General features: G+C 39.9%; 1 protein-coding gene across 4 annotated transcripts in view; it reads right to left on the bottom strand.

The window, feature by feature from the left end:
• The window catches only part of SEL1L2 (SEL1L2 adaptor subunit of ERAD E3 ligase), a 94,676-nt gene that overhangs the window by 5,042 nt on the left and 66,674 nt on the right, over nt 1–22,960 (bottom strand). For all 4 annotated transcript variants that reach the window (XM_039219115.1, XM_039219116.1, XM_039219113.1 and 1 more), the window contains 8 exons: nt 20,241–20,309; nt 19,254–19,331; nt 14,579–14,641; nt 13,914–14,001; nt 9,916–10,064; nt 8,623–8,788; nt 8,441–8,515; nt 3,851–4,023 (listed from right to left, as the gene is read on the bottom strand). In XM_039219115.1, the coding sequence (XP_039075046.1) occupies nt 3,851–4,023; nt 8,441–8,515; nt 8,623–8,788; nt 9,916–10,064; nt 13,914–14,001; nt 14,579–14,641; nt 19,254–19,331; nt 20,241–20,309 (861 nt within the window). The remainder of the gene's footprint in view (nt 1–3,850; nt 4,024–8,440; nt 8,516–8,622; nt 8,789–9,915; nt 10,065–13,913; nt 14,002–14,578; nt 14,642–19,253; nt 19,332–20,240; nt 20,310–22,960) is intronic.

The following is a 22,960-nucleotide window of genomic DNA, read 5'->3' as shown; positions in this document are numbered from 1 at the left end:
AGAAGACATATAGAGAAGTAGGTAGGTTAGGTCAAGGAGGGTTTTGAATGCCAGAATAAGAAGTCTGGACTTGAGGGGCGCCTGGGTGGCTTAGTCGGTTAAGCGTCCGACTTTCGCTTAGGTCATGATCTCGCGGTTCGTGGGTTCGAGCCCCGCGTCGGGCTCTGTGCTGACTGCCAGCTCAGAGCCTGCAGCCTGTTTCAGAGTCTGTATCTCCCTCTGTCTCTGACCCTCCCCTGCTCATGCTGTCTCTCTCTCTCTCCTAGAAATAAATAAAAAAAAATATAAAAAAAAAAAAGAAGTCTGGACTTGATTAGGCGATACAAAATCAATAAGATCATTTTATGTTTGTGTTTGTTTGCTTGTACTTTTTGTGTATGTGTATGGTTTTTGGAGGAGTGAGGTGGAGGAGTACCTCCACCTGGTTACAAAAAATAACCTGGTAGTCCTTTGCTAGATGGGTTATGTGTTAACTAAGGTAATGCTAACATCTGTAACAAATAAACCCCCAAATTTCAACAGGGGTAAGAGGAAAGGGAGCTGGGAAATGTGTAGTCTCTGACTAGAAGACACATCTCAGAGGGGCGCCTGGGTGGCTTAGTCGGTTAAGCGTCCGACTTTCGCTTAGGTCATGATCTCGCGGTTGTGGGTTTGAGCCCCGCGTCGGGCTCTGTGCTGACTGCCAGCTCAGAGCCTGGAGCCTCTTTCGGTCTGTGACTCCCTCTCTCTCTGACCCTCCCCTGCTCACGCTGTCTCTCTCTCTCTCCTAGAAATAAATAAAAAACATAAAAAAAAAAAAAAAAAAAAAAGAAGACACATCTCAGTAACAAGTCCTCCCAGTGAATTGAGGATTACAAATCTTTGGCAGACACAGCTTTCTCTGCCGCAGATTTAAAGGAAGAACAGTAGAGTGGGAGACCACTGAGAAGTCTTTACAACAAGTCTGGATCGAAATGCTGGCCTGAACCAGGACACAGATGGAATGGTCAGGAAGGGATAGGCGATTCATTTTGTTCACGGTTAAATTTCTGAAGTACTTCTGAATCAAGTGTAAATTGAGACAGAGTTTCATAACATCTTGTGAGCTAAGTGCTTATATTTCTAAATTAGTTCAGGTCCTCTCCCAGTTCTTCTGCAGGCATTATTTTCTATTCCCAGAACAATGGTGCTGTCTTGGCCCACAGTTGAAGTTAAGGAGCTCACTAAGCTTAATTCAAAGTCATAAATTGGGTAATGAGATGCTTCTCAAGTGAAGCTGTTAGGATTAAGTCGCCTACATCACCCAGCTCTGATGTCCTTTCTTAAAGACAGATGAGGACAACAATGACCCAAATTTTTATACTGATTTACCATGGGTTGATTAATACCTCACTTCCTTCTCCCAGAGGGTTTTATGTTTACAAAACCTTTCTTGAGTCTCAAAGAAATCCTGGTAATGGTATTATACTTATCTTTCCCGCTGGTTTGCATGAGGACTAACTAATAGAGAGGATTGTAAAGTGCCCTGCTGAAGAAATGCTTAATTACTTGATGACTTAAATGCTGTGAAAGTCTGTTCTCCTAATTGCTTTGCTTTTATTAACCATGGCTGGAACAAGCTTTGGCTTTTTAATTATCAGCATATTCATTTTAAGGATTAGAAAATGTGGTATCTCCTTGTTAATTTGACTATGAGATAGCAAGATTAATAAACTTGGCCCCTGGGTACTTGGTTATTATTTTTCTTATTGCAAAACAGAAGAAATTAATAAAGACAAAGAGCAATGGCTCCTCATTAACTAAACCTAAAATTCTGTCGGGATCTAAGTACAGCCCTGTTTCTTGTTTTTTTGTTTATGCTTTTTTTTTTTTAAATGTGTGGAGACTCTCTGTAGGAAAAAATACACCTGTGACTCTGAGATACTGATCAAAATGAACTACCCGTGATTTAACAGGACCTGGACGGGAAGGAACAGAAATGTGTCCAGAAACAAATTTCAAAGTTTCTTCTAAATGTATGAAATGTATGTCTTGACAGCTGCTGTTTGACACTGTGAAGAAAGTGACTAGGAAAGAGGTTAGGGGTGACTCCAGGGAGGAAAACCGGACCCTCTGACACAGTGGGCCATCTGGGCTCCAGTAGGCAGTGTCCTCTCTTGTGCACAGCTGGCCCTGTGTCCTCCATGCCCCCAGGCTCTTAAGGTGAAATGGCCTCGTTGTGGTGAGGATAAGGCTGTCATGGGGATCAAGTCCTTGAATCACACAGGACAGGTGAGCTAATTTGAATTTAACCCATAGAGTGGGGTCACTTTTATCTGTGATACACACAGTGCTCCTCTCACCTTTACTGTTACATTTTGCATGAGGAATGAGGAACAAAAGCGTTACTCTTATTGAAACTTTACTTAGCAGTCACTCAAATTCTCTTCTGATCTCACTAACAGTTATTCCATACACTGACTACAAAGCCTTTTCACAAAGGCTTATTGTTTTATTTCAAAGCCTGGGGAGGGGAGGTATCATCGTTCTGTTTTACAGATGTAGATGATGGTTAAAAGGGAGTGGGGTGTGGCTAAATGACATCTAAAGAATCTTCTGATTTAGCTATTTGATCTCATTTTATAAACACAGGAAGCCTGTACCTGCTGAGAATGGGGAAAACATACTGGGTTTGGGTTTGACAGTCTTTCCGCAGCTTAGGGTGCTGGGCTGATGAAAAGTGGTCACTGAAAAAGCAGGCCACAGGGAGAGCTCAGGAAGGCAGGGATCTGGATTGTTTGTGCTTGAATATGAAGCCCCTGGTTGTTGCACAGTGCACTATTAGCGGTCAGATAGGAAATTCCCCACCAATAATTCTCAACTACTAGCACAAATGGAAGAAAGAAAGCATAGAAAAGCAGATAACCCCTTCATTATTGGGCTCTCAAAATGCAGCCAGGAGTATAAACACTGATTTGAAATATATACTTGAACGCTAAGAATGACTCAGTGCAGGGTCTACTCTTTCAAAAACATGGGGTCAGACAGGCCTGGGTTCAACTTCTGACTCCACCACCAATGAGTTCTGCAAACTTGACCAAGTGACTTAACCTCTCTGCACTTTGGTTTCCTAAAGCATTCAGTGATGGCAATGATAGGATTTCTCTCATTGAGTGGTTGTGTGATTTAAATAGTTGTGTGATTTATCCTATACATAATATACCAATGCCTGCCTATTACTTTCATTATTGATATTTAATACACCTCTCACTGAGTCAGAACCCAATGTCATCTTCTGCTTTAATTCCACTTACCAAAGGACTTACCCAATATTGCCTTGTAGTATTAGTTCTCTTTCTTAATAAATATGCCTTATCTCCTCAAGTTAAGTATAGTCATTGAAAGATGGAGATCCATTTTTTTAGGATTCTCGTGTGTCATGCACACAGTGGGTGATTTATAAGACATTTATAGATTAATGTCACCTTGGTATCCAGCTCTGACTTCATTTCCACTCTCTCCTTGTTTACTGAGCGCTTGAGAGTCAATAGAAATTTTAATGGAAAAAGGCCTGGAGGTGTTAGGGAGTGGAGGAGGCAGGGCCCACTAGTATTGCTGGAAAAAGCATGAAGTTATGAATCTAACTAGCTGACACTAGATTTATTTCACCTTGTTAGTTATGTCTTTGGGCATAAATGGAAAACATAATTTCCTCCTCATAGAGTTCACATTAGGGTAAGTACTATGTGTTGGCATGGGGAGAGGGACTCGGCAAATGTCTTTTCCTTCCTTTCTCTACATCGATGACATCAATGAATTTAAAAACACATACAAATGTTCCCTTCCCATACAGTTGCCATTACTAGGTTTGGATTATTACAAACACAATTACCTTTGCGATACCTAAACCATGTTCATACATATAGGCCAGATTAAACATGGCTTGTGCGCTGTGGTATTTGTCGGCTGCAATGCTGTAATGTGTGGCCGCTGTTTGATAGTCTTTTTTAGTCCCGTAGCCGTAGTAATGGTAATCTCCAAGTTTTACTCTAGCGAAAGCATTGCCTGATAGAAATATTAGAAAGAGAAGAAAAAGAACTCTGATGATTCATGTACAGTTCCTAGTAACTCAGTCTAATGATAATATACATAAAAAAAAAAACACTAAAAATCCTAGAATCAAGATTGGGTATAATTTATGGACATAAATTATCACACTCATTGTTAGCTGTCTTCCTTATAGGATAACTCCCATGGTATAGTACAAATGTTTCTAAAGAATAAAAATAATGAATTTTACCTTTCAAATTCATTTCGTGAAGGTAGGTCAACTCTTGAGAAATTAGATCCCACCCCTTCTGTTCTCAAACTTCATCCCTGAAGCTGCACTCTCCTGCATTGCCCATGTCACCCTCTTTCCTAGGTCAGTCCTGTCAGTCATTTAAACACACTTTGGTATCTTCTATGAACGAAAACAAATCCTTTCTTTATCCCATGTGTGTCCTCCTAACTACTCCCCATTTCTCTGTTCCCTTCACACTCAGCCTTTCCCTTTGGAAAGTGTGTTCCATACTCACTGTCTCCAAAGCTTCACCTCCCACATACTCTTGAATCCACTCCAATCTAGCTTCTGCCCTTCTCCATGGAACTGCTGCTTTTAGAGTAACCTCCATGCAGCCAAATCCACTGGCCACTTTCCTGTCCTCATCTCGTTGGACGTATCTGCCCAAGCACTTTCCTCTCTTGACACCAGTGATACTGCATCCTCTTGATTTCTCTCCTGCTTCATTGGCCTCTCCTCTTTAGACTCTTGCCTGACTCCTCCCCCACCCAGCTTCTAAATGTTGGAATATCAAGGATTTATTAGTTAAATCCTTCTTTTCCTTTCTTCTCTTCCTTTTTTTCTCTTCTCTCCTCTCTCTACCACCCTCCTCTATCTCAACTCTTTTTCTAGGTGATCTCAATTAGTTCCATGCCTATCTTGATGTTTACTCTTCCTGAATTTTATCTACAGTCCTGTCTTTCCCCAAGCCCCTGACTCTTCTAATCACCTCTTTGACTTCCCTACTTGGATCCCAAAACATGAAGTAGAGATTCCTAACATCCTACCATCTACCTCCCTCAACCCAAACCTAATCTAACCTAACCTAACCTAATCCAACCTAACCAAACCAAATCATCATTTTCTTCCCAATCTCAGTGCTAGCACCATTGTTCAGGCATAAATCCAAGGTAGTTATTCCTACTTGTTTTTCCCTCCCTTCCATTATTGAATCCACTACCAGGTTCTATTAGTTCTACCTCAAAAACATACCTGTTTCTTGCTGTCTCTTCCACCACCTAGTTCAAGCCTAGAATACTACAATATCATCCGAACTTTCCATTTCCACTTTCCAATATATTCTCCATGCAACAGCCAGGATGATGTGTGTGTATTTTTTAAATATAAAGTCAAATCATGTTATTCCCCTGTGTTAGCCCCCAAAGAGCTTCACTTTGCACTTAGAATAATATCCAGACTCCCTAGCTGACCTACAAGTTGGGCTTCATTTCCCTTCTGCCTCCTTGACTAACCTCATCACATGTCATTTTCTCGACATGCTCTAGCTTTCTTAATATTCCTTAATACTCCTTCAAAATACCAAGCTTATTCTTGCTTCAAGTGTATTAAGATTCTTCATGTCTGTCTGCCTGGCATGTTTGGACTTCCTCTGACTCTTCATGTGGCTGGTTTCTCATTATTCAGGCCTCACTGCCAGTGTCACTTCCCTCCTAGAGGCCCTCTCTGACTACCTTGTCTAAAGCATTGCTTCAGTCCCCCACTCTGGTAGTTATCTATCTCACCTCCATGGTTTATTTTTTTCACAGCATGTATCGCTGTTATTTTATTTGTTTAGTCTCTCTCTCTATCTCATGAATTTATTTTCTCTCTCTCTTATGAGGACAAGAACTTTGAAGTTCTTGATCACTGATATAGTCCCAGACCTAGAATGGTACTTGACAAATATTTATGGAATGAATGGACAAACACGGTAGGAAACTTTTTAGAAAATGCTTTCCCCAAATGTTATATAATTTGGAATCTTATTTTCCAACAAATTTGTATATATTTAGAAGTAGAAAAAAATTCACGTGACTTTTAAGATATGAGATTTCAATCTCTTGAAGACCATGGCCACTTAGTGATGACTTTTAAAGGTCTCTTTGGGGGTCCATGTTTTCATTCACTAGGAAAATGTTGATTGAAAAGATGAGGGAATGCTAATCTAGGATATCTGTCTCAGGTGTGGTCCACCCCTCTAGTACAATCTAGACTCTCATGGAAAAGGAGGAAGCACCCTGTGTAGTGTGGTCTCAGATGTACAATTAAGGGCTATAGGACTCCTCCATCCAAAATTTCTCCCATATTTGGCCTACTGCAATGCCTAAAATCCTTTGTGATTGATTCCATTGAATACTGAAGTTCTCTTAATCTTCTAGAATCCTCTATTAAAATGTAATACTATGAGCCATCTTTAGCTCTTTCTGAGTAGAGGTATCATCATAAAATTCTTAAGCTGCCAAAGACATTCATTAATAGGGTTTGCTTCCCAGATGCTTCAAAATGTATTGGCAGCTGAGGGGTGACTTGGTGGCTCAATTGGTTAAGCATCTGACTCTTGATTTCAGCTCAGGTCATGATCTCACAGTTCATGAGTTCAGACCCCACTGTCAGTACAGAGCCTGCTTTGGATTCTCTCCCCACCCTCTGTCCACCCCCACTTCAAAACAAACAAACAAACTTTTAAATGTACAGGTATCTGGGGGTAATTCCTTACAGAAATGCTACCCAAGAGAAGGGCTTTGAGGCCCTTTATTGCATTTAGAAAACATTTTGCCGGAGAGGCAGAAGTCTCTTGGAGCCCTAATGAGAAACCCATTCCATTTCTAATTTTGCCCAAAGCTGCCCTCCTTTGAGCCTGAGATTCTTTCTGGGCCATAACCACAAACAGACAGGACTTCTATGTATTTTCAAGCTATAGAAGGGGTAAGCAGAACCTCTGAAGTCTCTGAGAAGGAAGGCAGTGAACAAACAGGTTCTCCAGACGATTCAGCTCCACCCCTAATTAGGGGCCTGACTGGGGGCATGTGGTGACCCTGACAGTTCTCAGAGGGTCACTTGACAGTGTGGAGGATTCCCCTTGAATTTCACAGTCACAGCGTGGTGACTGAGTCCTGATCGTTCAGCGTTCTCTTCACATACAGCACCACCAGTGCTGATTAGAAATGTTCATTATTAGATTTCCTAACCTGAAGTGAGGTACTCAGCAGCCTCATCTCCAGGGACACTCATGCCTGACCTCTCTTGTGACACATAATTATTTTTAGCAGCTTGACTTTTTTTTATATATTGGAAAATTCTGTTTAATATTAATGTCTCCTCATTTTCAATGTCTCTTTTCCTTCGTGCAATTTCCACACATTTATAGGCCTGTATTTGTTGCAATGGAGCTGATTAGCCACAGCTGAGGGATTGCTGGTGTTGTTTCCCTACACCAAACGAGGTCTTTATTGCATTTTATAAAACATACACTTTTCTTCTTAAGGGAATTTCTCACCAAAGTTGCATGGATGGCTTGCTGCTGGGTCACCTGCTCACCTAGATCTGAGAAGGCACTCCCGTGACTTTTCCCCTCTGCCTCATATTAATGTCAGTTGAGAATTATTTTTTATCCCATTCACTTCTTATAGAAAAGAGGTGATTCGACCTCAACATGAGACAATTTTAAGAAACTTAATTGGAAGGAAAATTGCTCTTTTATTGCATGACAGTTCCTCACATATCCAAATGCTGATAGTGAGAGCTTTGCAGCATGTGTTTGCTTTTAATAATGCCACCTACCAATGCTTTCCCAGCAGTACTATTACACATTCCTTATCACATGTGAATCCTGTAAGCAGGGCATGGGAACCGCAGGAACAGGGAGAGGATTGTGACATTTGATCTGGGTTTTGTTCTGTTTTGTTTTCTGATGCTAACTTGTCAATAGTTGTAATAAAGACCTGGAGTTGGTAGTAATCATCAATGTGGCACTTCAAAAGAGACATCAAATGAGACTTAGATCCATAAGTAATTTTGCCTATAAATTCATTGAGACATAGGTCACTTCTCAGAAAAAAAACTCAGCAAATGAGTGACTGATGCTAGAACAAAAAAACTGGTTTCCTGAGTAAAATTGTCATATTTCAAACAACTGTTCTGGTGCCATGGAAACAGAGCCATAGAAACATTCCTATGGCTTACTAAGCCAGGAACTTCGAGAATAACAAAGAAATTCCTGGAAATTACCTCTCACCCAGGGACTGACCCTAACATTGGTACAGTTTGAAATACCACCTTCTTGATATCCTGCTTATACACCCAAGAACTCAGCTTAAGCGAATCGATGACTGATAGTGGACAGAGACCAGGTATGTGCTTATTTTTATCGAGGTTCTATACCTTGAATGGCAGCTCGATTCCATAGGAGAAGTGCCATTGGATACATCTTCTCTTTCTCAAGAATTTTAACCTTTTCTAAAAAAAGGAGACATTTCATTAGGAAGGCTTAAAATACCCACGTAGTAAAGTCATTTATGCATATGTATGATTGGGGAATTGCAGAGAATTTTAACTTATCTTACTAGATTCCAAAATGAATGCCGAATTGCTTTGAGCTACTTCATACCCCATTTCTGCGAGCATTGCATACTGAACAAGAGAAGAATCGATATCACCATCCTTATAGGCAAAGTATGCTGTCAGGAATTTCTCAGCCCAGTGGCCTAGTTCACAAACACCTTTATAAAGCTGTATATGGAAAGAGAAATCAAGTAGACTAGTTAGCCAGTCTATTTCATCCCACGTAAATGATAAATGAAGTCAATCTTTGGTTCCTGCTAGCTGGTCAGGCAAGGATTTCAGGTCTAAAGCATAGCTTTTGAAAGTTATTAAGGGTGAAGACATAATACCTTTTATAGGCACAGAGATCACAGGTGTGTATTTTCTGGTCTCGAGCTGAAACTTCCTGAGGCTTATTTTAAATTTGCGTAATAAACTTTCCTGACTTAGAGGCTATTTGACAGGACAAGAATATATTGACTTCTTTTTTTTATAAAAAGGACTTTTCTGGGCACTGCTACTCTGCAAGGGTGAGTTATAAGGTCACTACTGATGTAGAAAAGAGAAAATGAAGGGAAGACGGTGCCTGAGGGTGTAGGTGACATAACCGCGAGGGAGGTGTGCAGAGCTCTGTGGGGACAAACGTCAACTTAGCTGAATAGCCCTTATGTAACCAAAAGAGGCTAGCCATACATAATTCATTAGGAAGTTGGCAAAGGAGCAAATCTAAAGATAGATTATTAGCTGGCAGCTTTTGAAATGAGTTTCAGAGGGGCCAGATGCAACATGGAGGTATTTATATTAGTGCAGTGGAAGTGTTTAATAAATCAATGAAGGACATTAAGGTCCTAAAAGCTTTCTTTTGAAAAGCACATCATTGGCTCAGACTGAAAGAATTCACTTTCTCAGCCGTCATCCAAATCATCAAAAACCTAAAGACCCGACTTTCCAGGAAGCAGTGGGCTGCATTTTCTGGGCTAAATCAAGCCTTTCATTTCCCACAACTCCCAATCCCACTGAAGTGCCCAGTTGCCCCAGCCATTTGAGTGAAGGCTGAGACAGAGCTCCTTAACGGAATCCTGAGGTGGGCTCTGAACCTGATGAAAAGCCCAATGCAAGAGAGGAGGGATCATTTCTCTTCTTCCCTTTCCCAGCCTGAGTTTCATTACTGCTTTTTCTCCTGGCAAAAGTCAGTGTTCACACTCTCAACTGGGAGAAGTAATGTCTATAAAATCAGAGGCGCCAACAACTTAAGGACAGTTTCACCTCCTCTGTGTGACAAATGAAAAATACTTTAAAAACGTCCCATTATTTACCTCCACAGCAGTCCTGCACGATCTTAAAACGCCTGTTCCTGTTGCGTACATCTCGGCCAGATAGTAAATGGCGAGGGGCTGCCCACTCTGAGATGCCAAGTAAAAATATTTGAAGGCAAGTTTATAATCCTTCCATACTCCAGAGCCAGCTGAAAATTAAAATTATTTTGAGCCACCCCTCATTTGTTTTATTTTTCATATTATAATCTATGGATATAATGGTCGTAGTGATGCCTTCTGTTTTAAATAGGACGAGAAAGCCAACCAAAAGTCAAGCTGTTACAGATCCACTATTTTCAGGGGAAAAGTTGAGTTTGATTATAAGTAAGAATATGGACATTTATGTTCTTGACTCATTCAGAAATCTGAACAAGGACTCTTTAGTCTCATGAAAATATCTCCTCAATATAACACACCTGAGATTAATAAAAGGAAACAAAGTGGTGGTCTCTGAGGACCAGGGACAACAACCAGGGTGTGACTCACCATCCTTGTCCACACCAGGAGACCAATATAGTTCCTCCTTGCCATAACTATGGGTTTTGGAGCAGGCAAATCCCAGTTCCAGGAGGCCCAACTTGGATTCGACTCATGCTTGGAGCAAGGAGAGGCATTTGGGACTAGGATGGAAAATCAGCATCCTCTCAGCAACTGGGATTCACGTCCTGGCTCTTTCATTATTCCTTTGTGACTTGGACACTTCTAGGCTATTCGTTTGCAAAAGAAGAGGCTTTCACTAGATGGTCCTTAAATTGTTTTCCAGCTGTTAACATTTCATCACCTTTAGAAGCACTGCCACCAAGAGCAAAGGCTCTGGAGGCAAATCACTTGGGCTTGAATACCAGTTCTCCTAAATGCATGATCTTGGGCAAGCTGTTGGACCTTAACATAGCTCAGTTTGCTCATCTATAAACTGTACGATAACCCCTCTAGATGTACTGATAGGACTAAATGAGTAAATTCACATAAAGACTTAATAAACATTAGCCATTACTATTACTCTTATTTTAGAAGCTTGAGGAATCTGATGAACCCTGGGCCTGGGACTTGCAGTGAACCAGAAGAACAAGGCCATCTTAGGCAACCACCCAAGACAAATACAAAACAGGCCATCTCCTTGGGCTACTATAGAAAATGACAGCTGATGATGCAGTCTGCTGCTGCCCTAGCTCTACCTCTGAAAGGAAGGACTTATGGGGATACTCAGATATGTTCAGATCTCTTGGTACTTGTCTTGGGCATGCCCTCTCTAAGTCCCCACGGGGTATTACAAACTTTCATGGCTTCCTGAGACCTCCTACCCTAATTACTCTTCCTTCCCTCTCAGAAGACAAGTTGGTACCTCCTAGCTCATTGAGGAAATTCTAAAATGTCTTTTCTCACTTGCCTCTCTCTCCTTCCTTTCAGATTTATATCTGCACCATTCTTTCCTCCATCTCTGCAGTCTTTGAGGGTGAGAAATCCCTCCTGTTTATCAAGGCTAATGAGGCCTCCACCTAGCTTGGTGCAGTCAGATCCTAATGCCACTGAATTTTTTCCAGAACCTCTTTATTAATTATCTCATAACTTCCATGACACATTAATTATCTCCGTTGGCTGGCTCTTTTTTGTCAGAAATTATACCCAGGTCTCTCATCATCTTAAAAAGGACTCCCTCTTGGTTCTTGGTCCATCCTTTTTCTTCCATTTTTAAAGGCACACAACTTCCAAGAATATTTTTACTTATCTACTTCCTCACCTTCCATTCATACCTCAACACATTGTATCTGGTTTATACCCCAACCAGTCCAATGACCACACAAACATTCTCTATATTGACAAGTCCCGTGAATTCTGAGCCTTTTCTTATTTTTGTTTGTTTGTTTTATTTTGCTTTTGAAGAAGCAGGCTTCTCATTGCATTTCACAGAGGGGCTCATTCACTTATTCTTTCTTGACAGTTCTATCCTGTAACTTCCTTAAGATCACTCCCCCCCCACCCCCCACCCCGCCATTCCTCTGACTATGCTTTTTCAATGTTTTTGTGATCACTCTATCTTTGACTATCTTTTCAATACAACACCGAGGACCACTGTTCCTCTTATGCTCTCTTTTCCTTTTGCAGTCTCAGCTGCTTTTAACTAATGCCTATATGTTGATGCCTCTCAAATCTTTCTATTCAAGTTTGGCCTTCCTTGTGAATTTCATACCTGTTTTGGGGTATGACCATTGAACATCACAAGGTACTTCAAACTCCAACTTTTCAAAAGTGAGCTTCCTGACAGTACCTTCTTGCCTCCTTCTTCAACTGGTATCTTTTCCTTCAGTCTTCAAATTCCTCCTCAGATTGCTGCCTCAATATTCTATCTAAACCAATCACTAAGGCAATTTGATTTTTATTAAAAAGGGAGTAAACTTAACAATGCATTTGTCATATGGAACCAGAAAGGACCCCAAGGATCCAAAGTAATGTTGAAAAAGAAAACCAAAGCTGAAAGCATCACAAGTCTGGACTTCAAGCTGTATTACAAAGCTGTAGTCATCAAGACAGTATGGTACTGGCACAAAAAACATTGCATAGATCAGTGGAACAGAACAGAGAACCAAGAAATGTACCCACAAACATATGGCCAACTAATCTTTGACAAAGTAGAAAAGAATATTCAATGGAAAAAAAGACAGTTCCTTCAGCAAATTATGTTGGGAAAACAGGATAGCAATATGCAGAAAAATGAACCTGGACCACTTTCTTACCCCACACACAAAAATAAACTCAATATGGATGAGAGACCTAAATGTAAGACAGGAAACCAGGCAACAACCTCTTTGATCTTGGCTATAGCAACTTCTTACTAGACATGTTTCCAGAGGCAAGGGAAACAAAAGCAAAAATGAACTATTTGGATCTCATCAAAATAAAAACCTTCTGCACAGTAAACAAGAAAATTAAAAGGCAATCGACATAATGGGAGAAGATATTTGCAAATGACATATTGGATAAAGGGTTAGTATCCAAAATCTATAAAGACCTTACCAAACTCAGCACCCAAAAAACAAATAATCCAGTGAAGAAATGGGCAGAAGACATGAATAGACATTTTTCCAAAGAAGACATCCAGATGGCTAACAGACACATGAAAAGATGCTCAACACTGCTCATCATCAGGGAAATACAAATCAAAATGACAATGAGATACCACCTCACACCTGTCAGAATGTCTAAAATTAACAACTCAGGAAATGACAGATGTTGGTGAAGATATGGAGAAAGGGGAACACTTTTGCACTGCTGGTAGGAATGCAAACTGGTGCAGCCATTCTGGGAAAACAGTATGGAGGTTCTTCAAATATTAAAGATAGAACTACCCTAGGACCCAGCAATTACACTACTAGGTATTTATCCAAAGGATACAAATAGTTTATTCAAAGGGGCACACGCACCTCAATGTTTACTGCAGTGCTATCAACAATAGCCAAATTATTGAAGGAGCCCAAATGTCCATTGATCAATGGATGTATAAAAAAAGATATGGTATATATACATACCCACAATGGAATATTACTCAGCAATAGAAAAGAATGAAAGCTTGCCATTTGCAACAGCGTGGATGGAACTAGAATGTATTATGTTAAGTGAAATAAATCAGTCAGAGAAAGATAAATATCGTATGATTTCACTCATATGTGGAGTTTAAGAAACACAACAGATGAACATAGGGTAAGGGATGGAAAAATAAGATAAAAAGAGGGAGGGAGGCAAACCATAAGAAACTCTTCTCTACCGAGAATAAAACCAAGGGTTGCTGGAGGGGAGGTGCGTGGGGAGATGGGCTAAGTGGGTGATGGGCATTAAGGAGGCACTTGTGGTGAGCACGAGGTGGTATATGTAAGTGATGAGTCACTAAATTCTACTCTTGAAACCATTATTACGCTGTATGTTAACTAACTTGGATTTAAATAAAATATAAAAAATAATGCATTTGTCATTCTTGGCACAATAGCTATATTTGTAGCACTTACAGTAGTACATGAAGCCTAACTGAAACTGTGCGTTGGGCCATCCTTTCTCTGCAGCTTTCTGAAAGTATTTAAGTGCTTCAGCATAATTCTGCAAAATAATTACACTCTATTACTCAAAGGTATATGTATAGCTTCATGGTAACAATTGCCTTCTTTTTTTTTTTTTTTTGGTAAAGAATGTAGATAGTGCCTTATGTGAGTTAGGCTAATTAAAATAGTATCAGAAGCATTATACACTTTATTTCATAATTATATTAGATTCTATTAGGAAATAATTATCTTGTTTTCACTGTAAATTATGTCTTTTCCTACACTGACAGTAGTTTTTTTTTGGATATTGGGGAAAGTTACCCAAAAGGGCAGAGGATAAACAAAAAAGATAAATTTCTCTATCAGAAAAAATCCTCAGGAATTATATAATTTCTAAGGTTACTTAGAATCTATAATTATAAGATATAAATAGAGTCATTATTCTTGTCACAGATTTGTTCTATGTCTCTTTGACAAATATTCCACTGGGTTATTTTATTTTCCATTGTCAAATATGATAGTTTGGCAAACCAGGTATTAGACACTAATTCTTTTAAACTGATCAATCAGTCATGAATTTTACTCCATAAATTGTTAGAAATATGTTGAAAAGATAATGAAATTATTTAACTTACCACAGGAACTCCTTTCCCATAAAAGTAAAGAAGACCGAGCCCATGAAGACCAATTGCATTGCCCTGGAACAGTTTTAAAAATCCAAGTAAAGTCCCAGAAGAATTCATGATATGGTAAATTATGGCAAAATCATTCTAAATATTTAAAATGCACCCAGTAGAGGTTTAATCAAGGCAGGTTAATGAAGCAGTTGGTACATTATTCTGTTTCTCTCTAGTTTCTCCTTTTACACCTTCATAACCCCCTCTGACTAGAAAAGAGGGAAACAAAAGCCAGATCTTTTCTCCATTCTTTCATTCAGCATTTATTTAGTGCTTGTTTTGTGAGTGAATCTATAATAGGCATTGGACAGATGTAGGAGATGAAAGTTAAGAGATGACTAAACAATGATCCCTGCCTTAGAGAGTTCATAGGCTAGTGGGCTCTGATCTGCTAAGTAGCGCCTCTTAAAAAAGTCACGTCAAAAGAGGTAAGTCCGGTACTAGAAACAGATCAGGAGGGTTGTGGACACCTAGAAGTTGTGGACACCTAGAAGGGGGAAACTCAACTTCCCAGATGAGGGTAGAGATTGAGGGTATTGAGTTGTCAGAGGCGGTTGACATTTGATTTTGGATTTGAAGGGTGTATAGGAGCTTTCCAGAAGGGAGAAGTCTGTCCAGACACTTGTTACTTGGTTTGGTCAAAGGAGGTTGACATAAATGGCCAAATAACATTTTAGAGATTCTCTGAATTTCGATCTAGCCATTCTCGATGGTAAAGTGTTGTCGGTATATGTTTCTTTATTTAAATATGATTGCTTATAACATCATCAACGTTTTCTTTTCCATTTGATGCTAAATTAACTACCATTTCTTTTTCTGATTAGTATTCTAAAAAGCCTAGGGAAGGGAGTATTTAGAATGTTTAGCATTTAGCACATGTTCAAATATATCAATATTTTGCATATCAATCCTGGGTGAAGAGTGAACCTTGAAAGTGACTTTCCCGACCAGGAAACTCACTTTTCTTTTTGTTTCCCATCTTGTATTTCACCTGCTAGTGACTGAGTAAAGAGGCACATCTGGCCACTTGACTGTCATTCAGTAGACCTACAGGTTTGTTTTACAGGTTTATAGTATTTCCTCAGGATTCAAGTTTTGATAGAAAACTCTCCAGATTCTTCTTTCCACCTAAATGTAGTTATTGTAGATGCAACCAGAATACCTCTCACTGTTAAAAGAATAGCACATAACTAGAGAAGGCATAGTTCAAAAATTATTTCAAAACTCCAGAGTTTGAGCCTATGCATATTGGCTTTTCAAAGAATTCTTAAGGATAGTCCAGCTGTATTTAAAATAGATGATATAAGACCTGGAGCCTGTGGTCCTAGCACTCTTGGGGTAGTCTGGACTGGGAGTGGTAAGGCCTGGTGTGATGGATGTGGTAAAGTCTGGTGAGTCTGTCTTCTAACTATCCTCATTCAGCTGTTGAGAAAAATGGAAGAGAAGGGAAATGAGATGAGAGAAGGAAGAAGGGAGAGAAGACGGTAAGGTTTGTAACCTTTGGCTCACCAAGTATGTATGGACCAGAGTACTTTGTTTATAATTTTCAGGAGTGGCCTACTTAAATCCCTCCAGGAGCCACTCAGGTAATGTAAGTAGTACTGTTAGACCTCCGTTTCCAAAGGAGAATCACGGAGAACAAAGCCCACAAAACACAAAAGGAGTTGGTTATTCAGGTTTATTTTAGTCTGGCCGGAAGGCCTCTCCCGAGCAACCACCCAAAAAGTCCTCAGAAGAGAGCCCTGTGGAGCCATAGCTCAGGGTTTATATAGGGAGAGGGGCGAAGCTGGTGTACAGAAGTGAGAATTTTGCGATTAGAGGTGGGGGTTGCTTAATAGTTGCTTGAAGAACATGTTTGACCATTCTAATCACAATGTTCATTAAGGATTTACATCTCAGGGGCTTGCTGGAGCCAGGACTAGCCCTGACCTTTTACCCGAATAGTTTGAGGTCAAACAGTGGTTGGTATTTCCTCATTTGCAAGCCACTCATCTTTTGGCCCAAGGGAGTTTTCCCAGTACATTAATCTGGTGATAGAGTGACAGAGACTGGGGCAGATCAGGGAGTTCCTGTCCTGTCTAAAGGCAGTAGCACCCCCTCAGCAAACTGAGCCAGGCAACTGCTGTCATATGGAATGGCAGCCTCCTATGGTCAGCCCTTCCCATTTTCCAAGAAAAGCTAGAGGTCTGAATTTGTATATGTAATTCCCTAATTTGTTTTTTTTACTTCAGTATAGTTGGCACATGATGTTACATTAGTTTCAGGTGTACAGGATAGTGATTCAACAACTATACATTATGCTGTGCTCACAGGTGTGTAGCTACCATCTGTTACCATGTGAAACTTCCTAATTTCTGAAACACTTTCTGGACCAAACAAAACATATGTGTAAGCAACCCCCCTATGTACAACTTCCACTTTAGGCCTCATTGCTCTTGCGTAGGTTAAGTGACATGAACTCAGAGAGCAGATGGTCATTTATTGTCAAATATTTAATGAACTTCTATGTACTAAGACCACTATCCTCCTCTAGTTGAAGAGATGTGGCCATCAGATAGTAGGAGAGAAGGCGCAAGGTAGAAGCAGTAAAATTCCAGCAGTATAGAGAGTGAATGCAGGGCAAGTGCAGAAAAGAAAAAAAATTATATAATCCAAGGTGGGTAGAGGTGGTTTTGTGGAAAGAGAGAGGAGGGAGGGTTGGGCTCTCCTCTGGGGGATTGGTAAGATTCAAAATGGGGGATTTGGGGAAGGGAGGTAGAATGACAGAAGTGATGGGGATAGGCCTGATGTGTGAAAGAGAAAACCTGTAGAATATGGTCCAGTATGGACCCAACAGGATAACTGCTCATGTTTCTGCGAAAATAAGATAAAAGAGGTCATAAAGACTGTAGCTTTGCATCCTGGTACTGGTATGACTTAAAAGCAAATTAAAAAATATATATATAATATTATATATTGTCTAAATATTATATCTTAATATTACATATAATTAAGAGCATGAGTATGCAGAAAGTGGAAGATAGAAAAATAGAAAACCGTTTACTAATTGATAGTGACCCCAAGTGAGAAATCTAATAAACCGTCCAGGTGTTGATAAAGGAATATATGGTCATGTCCACCTGATACCATTCAAAATAATTACCTAAATATAATTTCAGATTTCCTCTGTAAAGAAGGGTAGCCCAGATTTAGAACACGAGCAGCGGAGATCCCTGCCCTGAATAGCTTGGGAGCTGGGTTAATTTAAACACCCAACTTCCTGGCATTATTCCTTTGGGCTGACAAATCAGTGTTATTTGCCAGATTACAAAGAGATCTTCCTCTGTTACTTAACCCCACCTCGTTTTCAGTCAGCTTTCCCTCATCATTCTGATCTAATGGTACTCCAGATAACTATCTTGCTGAGCAAAAATTTCATATAAATTACAAGGGAGAGGAGAGGAGTACCAGCCTTCTCAGTAATTTACAACACAATAGCAGCAGCTCCAAGGTGCTCGTCACTTATAAATAGGCTCCTAAAGCAGCGTGTGGGCTTTTAAAAACTGAGTGCAGTTGAAAATATTCCCCAGTTTGAGCTCATCTTTACTCTCAGTGTTGCTGTAGGCATTGTGAGACAAGAAATGCTTCCTACTGTGCAGGGTTAGAAAGTTCATCAAGGCCATTCCCCAACATTAGGCAGATGGGTGTTAACAATGAGGATATTCTTAATGCGTTAAAGGAAGTCAGAGTAGTCTAGTAAGTTTTATCAGACAGGTGCTAGACTCACTGAGCCTGAGAGTCAAGACAAAAATTTTAGTGGCAGGAGCTATATTATTCCATTTCTATATTCCCTCATAGATCCAATCAATTCTGTCTTGGATATGCTTTGAAGTTCACTCTATCTACCTGGCCCCAGACTGAAAAAGATAAGCTGATCCACTGTATCTACTGTAAGCCAGCTACTGCTTTAAGTACTTTGCAAGAAGAGGCATATAGACATGAACTCATTAGATCCTGGCAACAACAATATGAGGCAGATTTTCTTATATTCCCATTTTACATATGGGGAAATTGAGGCACAGAGATGTTAATTAACTTGCACATGGTCACACAGGCAGTATGCTGCAGGGGTGGCATTTAAACCATGGATTCTGCCTCCAGGGTCGTGCTCTCAATCATCTTGTCCTGGTCACCTGTCTGATGATCTTTTGCCTGGGCCAGGGAAATTTCTGGCCTTTGGGTAAGATCAAATTGGATAAAACTAGGCATTTCTTATTTGTCTTTGTCCTGAACTTACTGCAGATATTGTTTGAGTTTTCTCTTCCTCTGTCCTCTTCTTTATTTCCTGTTTACTGAGCTAGGTGGCCTCACCTACTGCATGGGGGACAGAAAACTGAGCTTTTGTTTGGTCTCAAACTAGAGCAGCATATGTCCTTGCCATTTTTTAATTACCAAGAAGACAAGATGTGTCTCCCCCTATCCCAACTCCACATTTTATTGTCAATGATATTCTTCTCCAGGACAGGAAACTCCCAGGCTCATTACTTGGGCATGGAGCTTTGGAATCATCTCTTCTGCATGAATCTTCATGTAATAAAAGACAAGTGTGGTCAAGTGTTTTTTATGCGCTTACAGAAATGAGCTGAGAACATACCTTACTGGCTGCCATGGAAAAGTATTTGAAGGCAGTTGCGTTATTTTGTGGGGCTGCAGCGTTCCCCTCTAAATACATCTACAGAAACAGACAAGAAGATGTAAGAAAAAAACCTGAAGAATTTGTGGGAAATTAAACATTTTAGAACTATGCAGAAGTGATGGTTGGCCAACATTGTGAAATATAGTAAATGCCAGTGAATTCTACAGTTTAAAATGATTGATTTTATGTTATTTGATTTCACCTCAATTTTAATCAAAGGAGAAACTGAGGAAACAATCTACAACATACATTCTGGAGTGACCTGGCCTGAGGGCAGAGTAATGGACCCTATTTTGTGTTTCTTTTTTTTCACTGTTTCCTTCTATCTAAATTTGTATGCAGTACTTCTAGAAGCAGAGCATTTGTCCCTATGGTTACTAATGCAAATTGGCCACAGGGAGCCAAGGGCAGCACTTGGGGGAGTGAGTGGTCTTTGAGAGAGAGAGAAAAAAATGTGCTCCTTTAGAGGAACTGTCCACAAAAGTTGCTCAGCAGCTGAGGGTCCTTCCGTCCAAGGACGGACTTTGGCCAGCTTAGAGCTGGTTCTCATTTCTAGGGTGTAGGAAGGAGGCATCTCATGGTGGGGGGGCTGGAAGACTGGGGGGAAGGATGGGGGGCTATACCAGTTAGAGGTTCAGTTTGCCCAGATCTCTGGTTATATGCTACACTAGGGGGTCATGGTGGTGGTAGGGGACTCTGAACTACATTCAGCACAGAAGCCCTGGGTCAGGTTCACTTTCAAGGCTGCTTTTAGTGCCCCAGACAAAGGCTGCTGTTGTATGGGGCTTTTTCTCAAACTGTCACCTCAAGAATATTATCCTCAGTCTGTAGTGGAATGCCCTGGTCAGCTGCTTCCATGAAAGACATCTGTCATGCTATACTGGGTTCAATTAGTTCCTTAGGTTTTTAAGAAATGAAAAGTACTGATCAAGATGAAGCATGTACCTTTCCTATAAATGCCATGGCATTTGCACTCCCAGCCTTTGCTGCCTTTAAGAAGTAGTATAATGCTTTCTGGAGAGAAAAGGAACAAACAGTATTATTGACAGTCATAAGCATATCCTACAAAATGGTTTTTCAAACCAAACTTTATTTCATTTAACATGCATTCAAAAAAAAATATCTATGGAATCCTCACACTGTTTAAGGCACTATTTCAAGTGTTACTTCAACCATAAATCTGAAGACTAGGTGCCATATAAAGTTCACAAATATAATTTTAAAATGTGAGGACTTGTTTCTTACATGTGGAAAGGCATAATGGGCATGTGGCTTCGTGGAGGACAGATGACTCCCAGCTATAGAACTACATAATCTATTATTTTGAAAAAGTATGCTTTGATGTTGACTCTATGTACTTATTTTATAAGACAGTTTGTACAGTTTGGTAGAATTGGATATGCAGCTTCCTAATGTTTATAAGGCAGAGTGAGTAGAACAAGACACATCTAGCTCCTGCTGAGACTAAGTGTTTTTACAGAGGTGAATTCTTTCTAAATCAAAATGAAGGAGGTCAGCCAAGCCTCTGATTCTAGGTCATAACATTAATTGAAACACTCAGTCTGGAACATCTAAGAGCTGACCTGTCCCTTGCTGCATTCCTTAGGCTTCATTTTAACCTCTTGGAAGTTCTCCTCAGAAATCACATGGAACATTAAAAGAAATCAGAAATGAAGACACTCTCCAAAGTGTCTTTTTAGGACACAATTCTTTGCTCTTTAAAAAGTCTCAACTAGGACTGCCTGGGTGGCTCCACTGGTTAACCGTCTGACTCTTGATTTCAGCTCAGGTCATGATCTCACAGTTTGTGAGACTGAATCCTATGTCAGGCTCTGTGCTGACAGTGTGGAGCCTGCTTGGGATTCTCCCTCGTTTTCTACCTCCCTCTCTTTCTCTCTCTCTCTCAAAAACACATTAAAAAAAAAAAAAAAGCTTAGGTGAGAGGGGCACCTGGGTGGCTCAGTTGGTTAAGTGTCCGACTTTGGCTCAGCTCATGATCTCACAGTTTGTGAGTTCAAGTGCTGACAGCTCAGAGCCAGTAGCCTACTTTGGATTCTGTGTCTCCTTCATTTTCTCTGCCCCTCCCCGGCTCACACTCTGTCTCTGTCTCTCTCAAAAATAGATAAACATTAACAACAACAAAAAAAAAACCTTGACCAGGTTGACGTGCAAGAATCTGCTCCTTCCCAAAGAAGAGAGAACATTTAAGAAAGAAATGTGAGTAGTTCCTTTATATGTAGATTTACTCCAGAAATATTGCCACATTATTTGGGAATCGCACCCTTGTTACTAAAGTCAGTTTGCCTTGTGGACATAACTAAATACAAATGCCACCAGCGCAGAACCTCACAAAATCATATACCCATTCATCCATTTATCTCTTCTATTTTTCATTTATTCTTTCTTTCAAAAACTTGATTGAAAAGTGCTATATATATGGTAGTGTGTTAAGTATTATAGGTGATTCATAGATGAACAAAAAACACCATCCCTACATTTGCTTTCTACCAATACTGCTGTGAAGAAAGACATATATGTAAATAGCGATGACAGTAGATGATAGGTTGGATAAAAGGAACACCAAAAAGAATTAGAGAGGTATGGAATAACAGAAATTATATGTGTTTTACAAGCTTTGTCTTACCTAATCTTCACAACAGCACTATAAGGAAGGTATCATTAATATCTGAGCCTATTTAATGACAGTCAAAGTGAAGCAGCTGTTACTAGCATTCTCCCTACTCCAATTCCCATGCACTTAGTTCTCTGCCTTCACAATATCAAGAAAGGGGACTTAAATGACAAAGGTCTCACCAGAGATGGAGAGGATTCACCAGCACAGAGGACACCATAGGCTGGGGGAATAATATGAGCAAGGAACGAAGATAGAAATGTTCAAGTTGTGTTTAGGAAACAGTAATTACTTCAGTATGGCTAAAGTAGGATATCCAAAAGCTAAGACTTGCAGGAATATGATGGGGTCATATTATAACAGTCCTGGATACTAGGCCAAGGATTCTCTTTTATTTGGCAGAAAATAGAAGCCATTGGAAATGTATGATCATAAGGAAATCTTGAAACAACAAATGATGTCCAAAATGTCTAAAATAACCTAAGTGTCAATTGGATAGGAGCAAATTGTAGCAATGTATGATTTGCCAATCATCTATCAGTAAATAAATCAAAGGTATGATTTACCGATCACATTTATCTGATCCCATTAACACAGAAAATGAAGGTATTTCTTATAAATGACCCAAGATCCAAATGAACCAAGACCCAAAATATTACCCAAATGAGCCAAGGCCCCAAATACCCATGGTAACTATCATGGCATACATCCATACATTTAATTGTCTGCTTAATTATCTGTCTCCCCCAGTGCTGAATCCTCTGTACTTAGCACAGTATCTACTGTATATCAGGCACTTAGGAAATATTTCTGGACTGAATGCATGAGTGAATGAATGAAAAGTGAGTTTATAAATCTCTAAAACAGGGGAACTAGAGTTTAAGCACTGTAGTCCCTTATAGTTTTCATATTATGATTCTGTGAAATAATTCTTAAAGTCTAGTTTCAGAATTTGGCTTCAAATAAATATTTGGCAATAGAGAGTTCTGGGAAAAAACTGTCATTCTGGTAAACTATATTGAACTGTTAAAGG

This window comes from Hyaena hyaena, unplaced genomic scaffold (genome assembly GCF_003009895.1).
Source record: "Hyaena hyaena isolate Hyena2069 unplaced genomic scaffold, ASM300989v1 scaffold_789, whole genome shotgun sequence".
Taxonomy (NCBI): Eukaryota; Metazoa; Chordata; class Mammalia; order Carnivora; family Hyaenidae; genus Hyaena; species Hyaena hyaena.
This window is presented reverse-complemented; position numbering and strand designations above follow the sequence as displayed.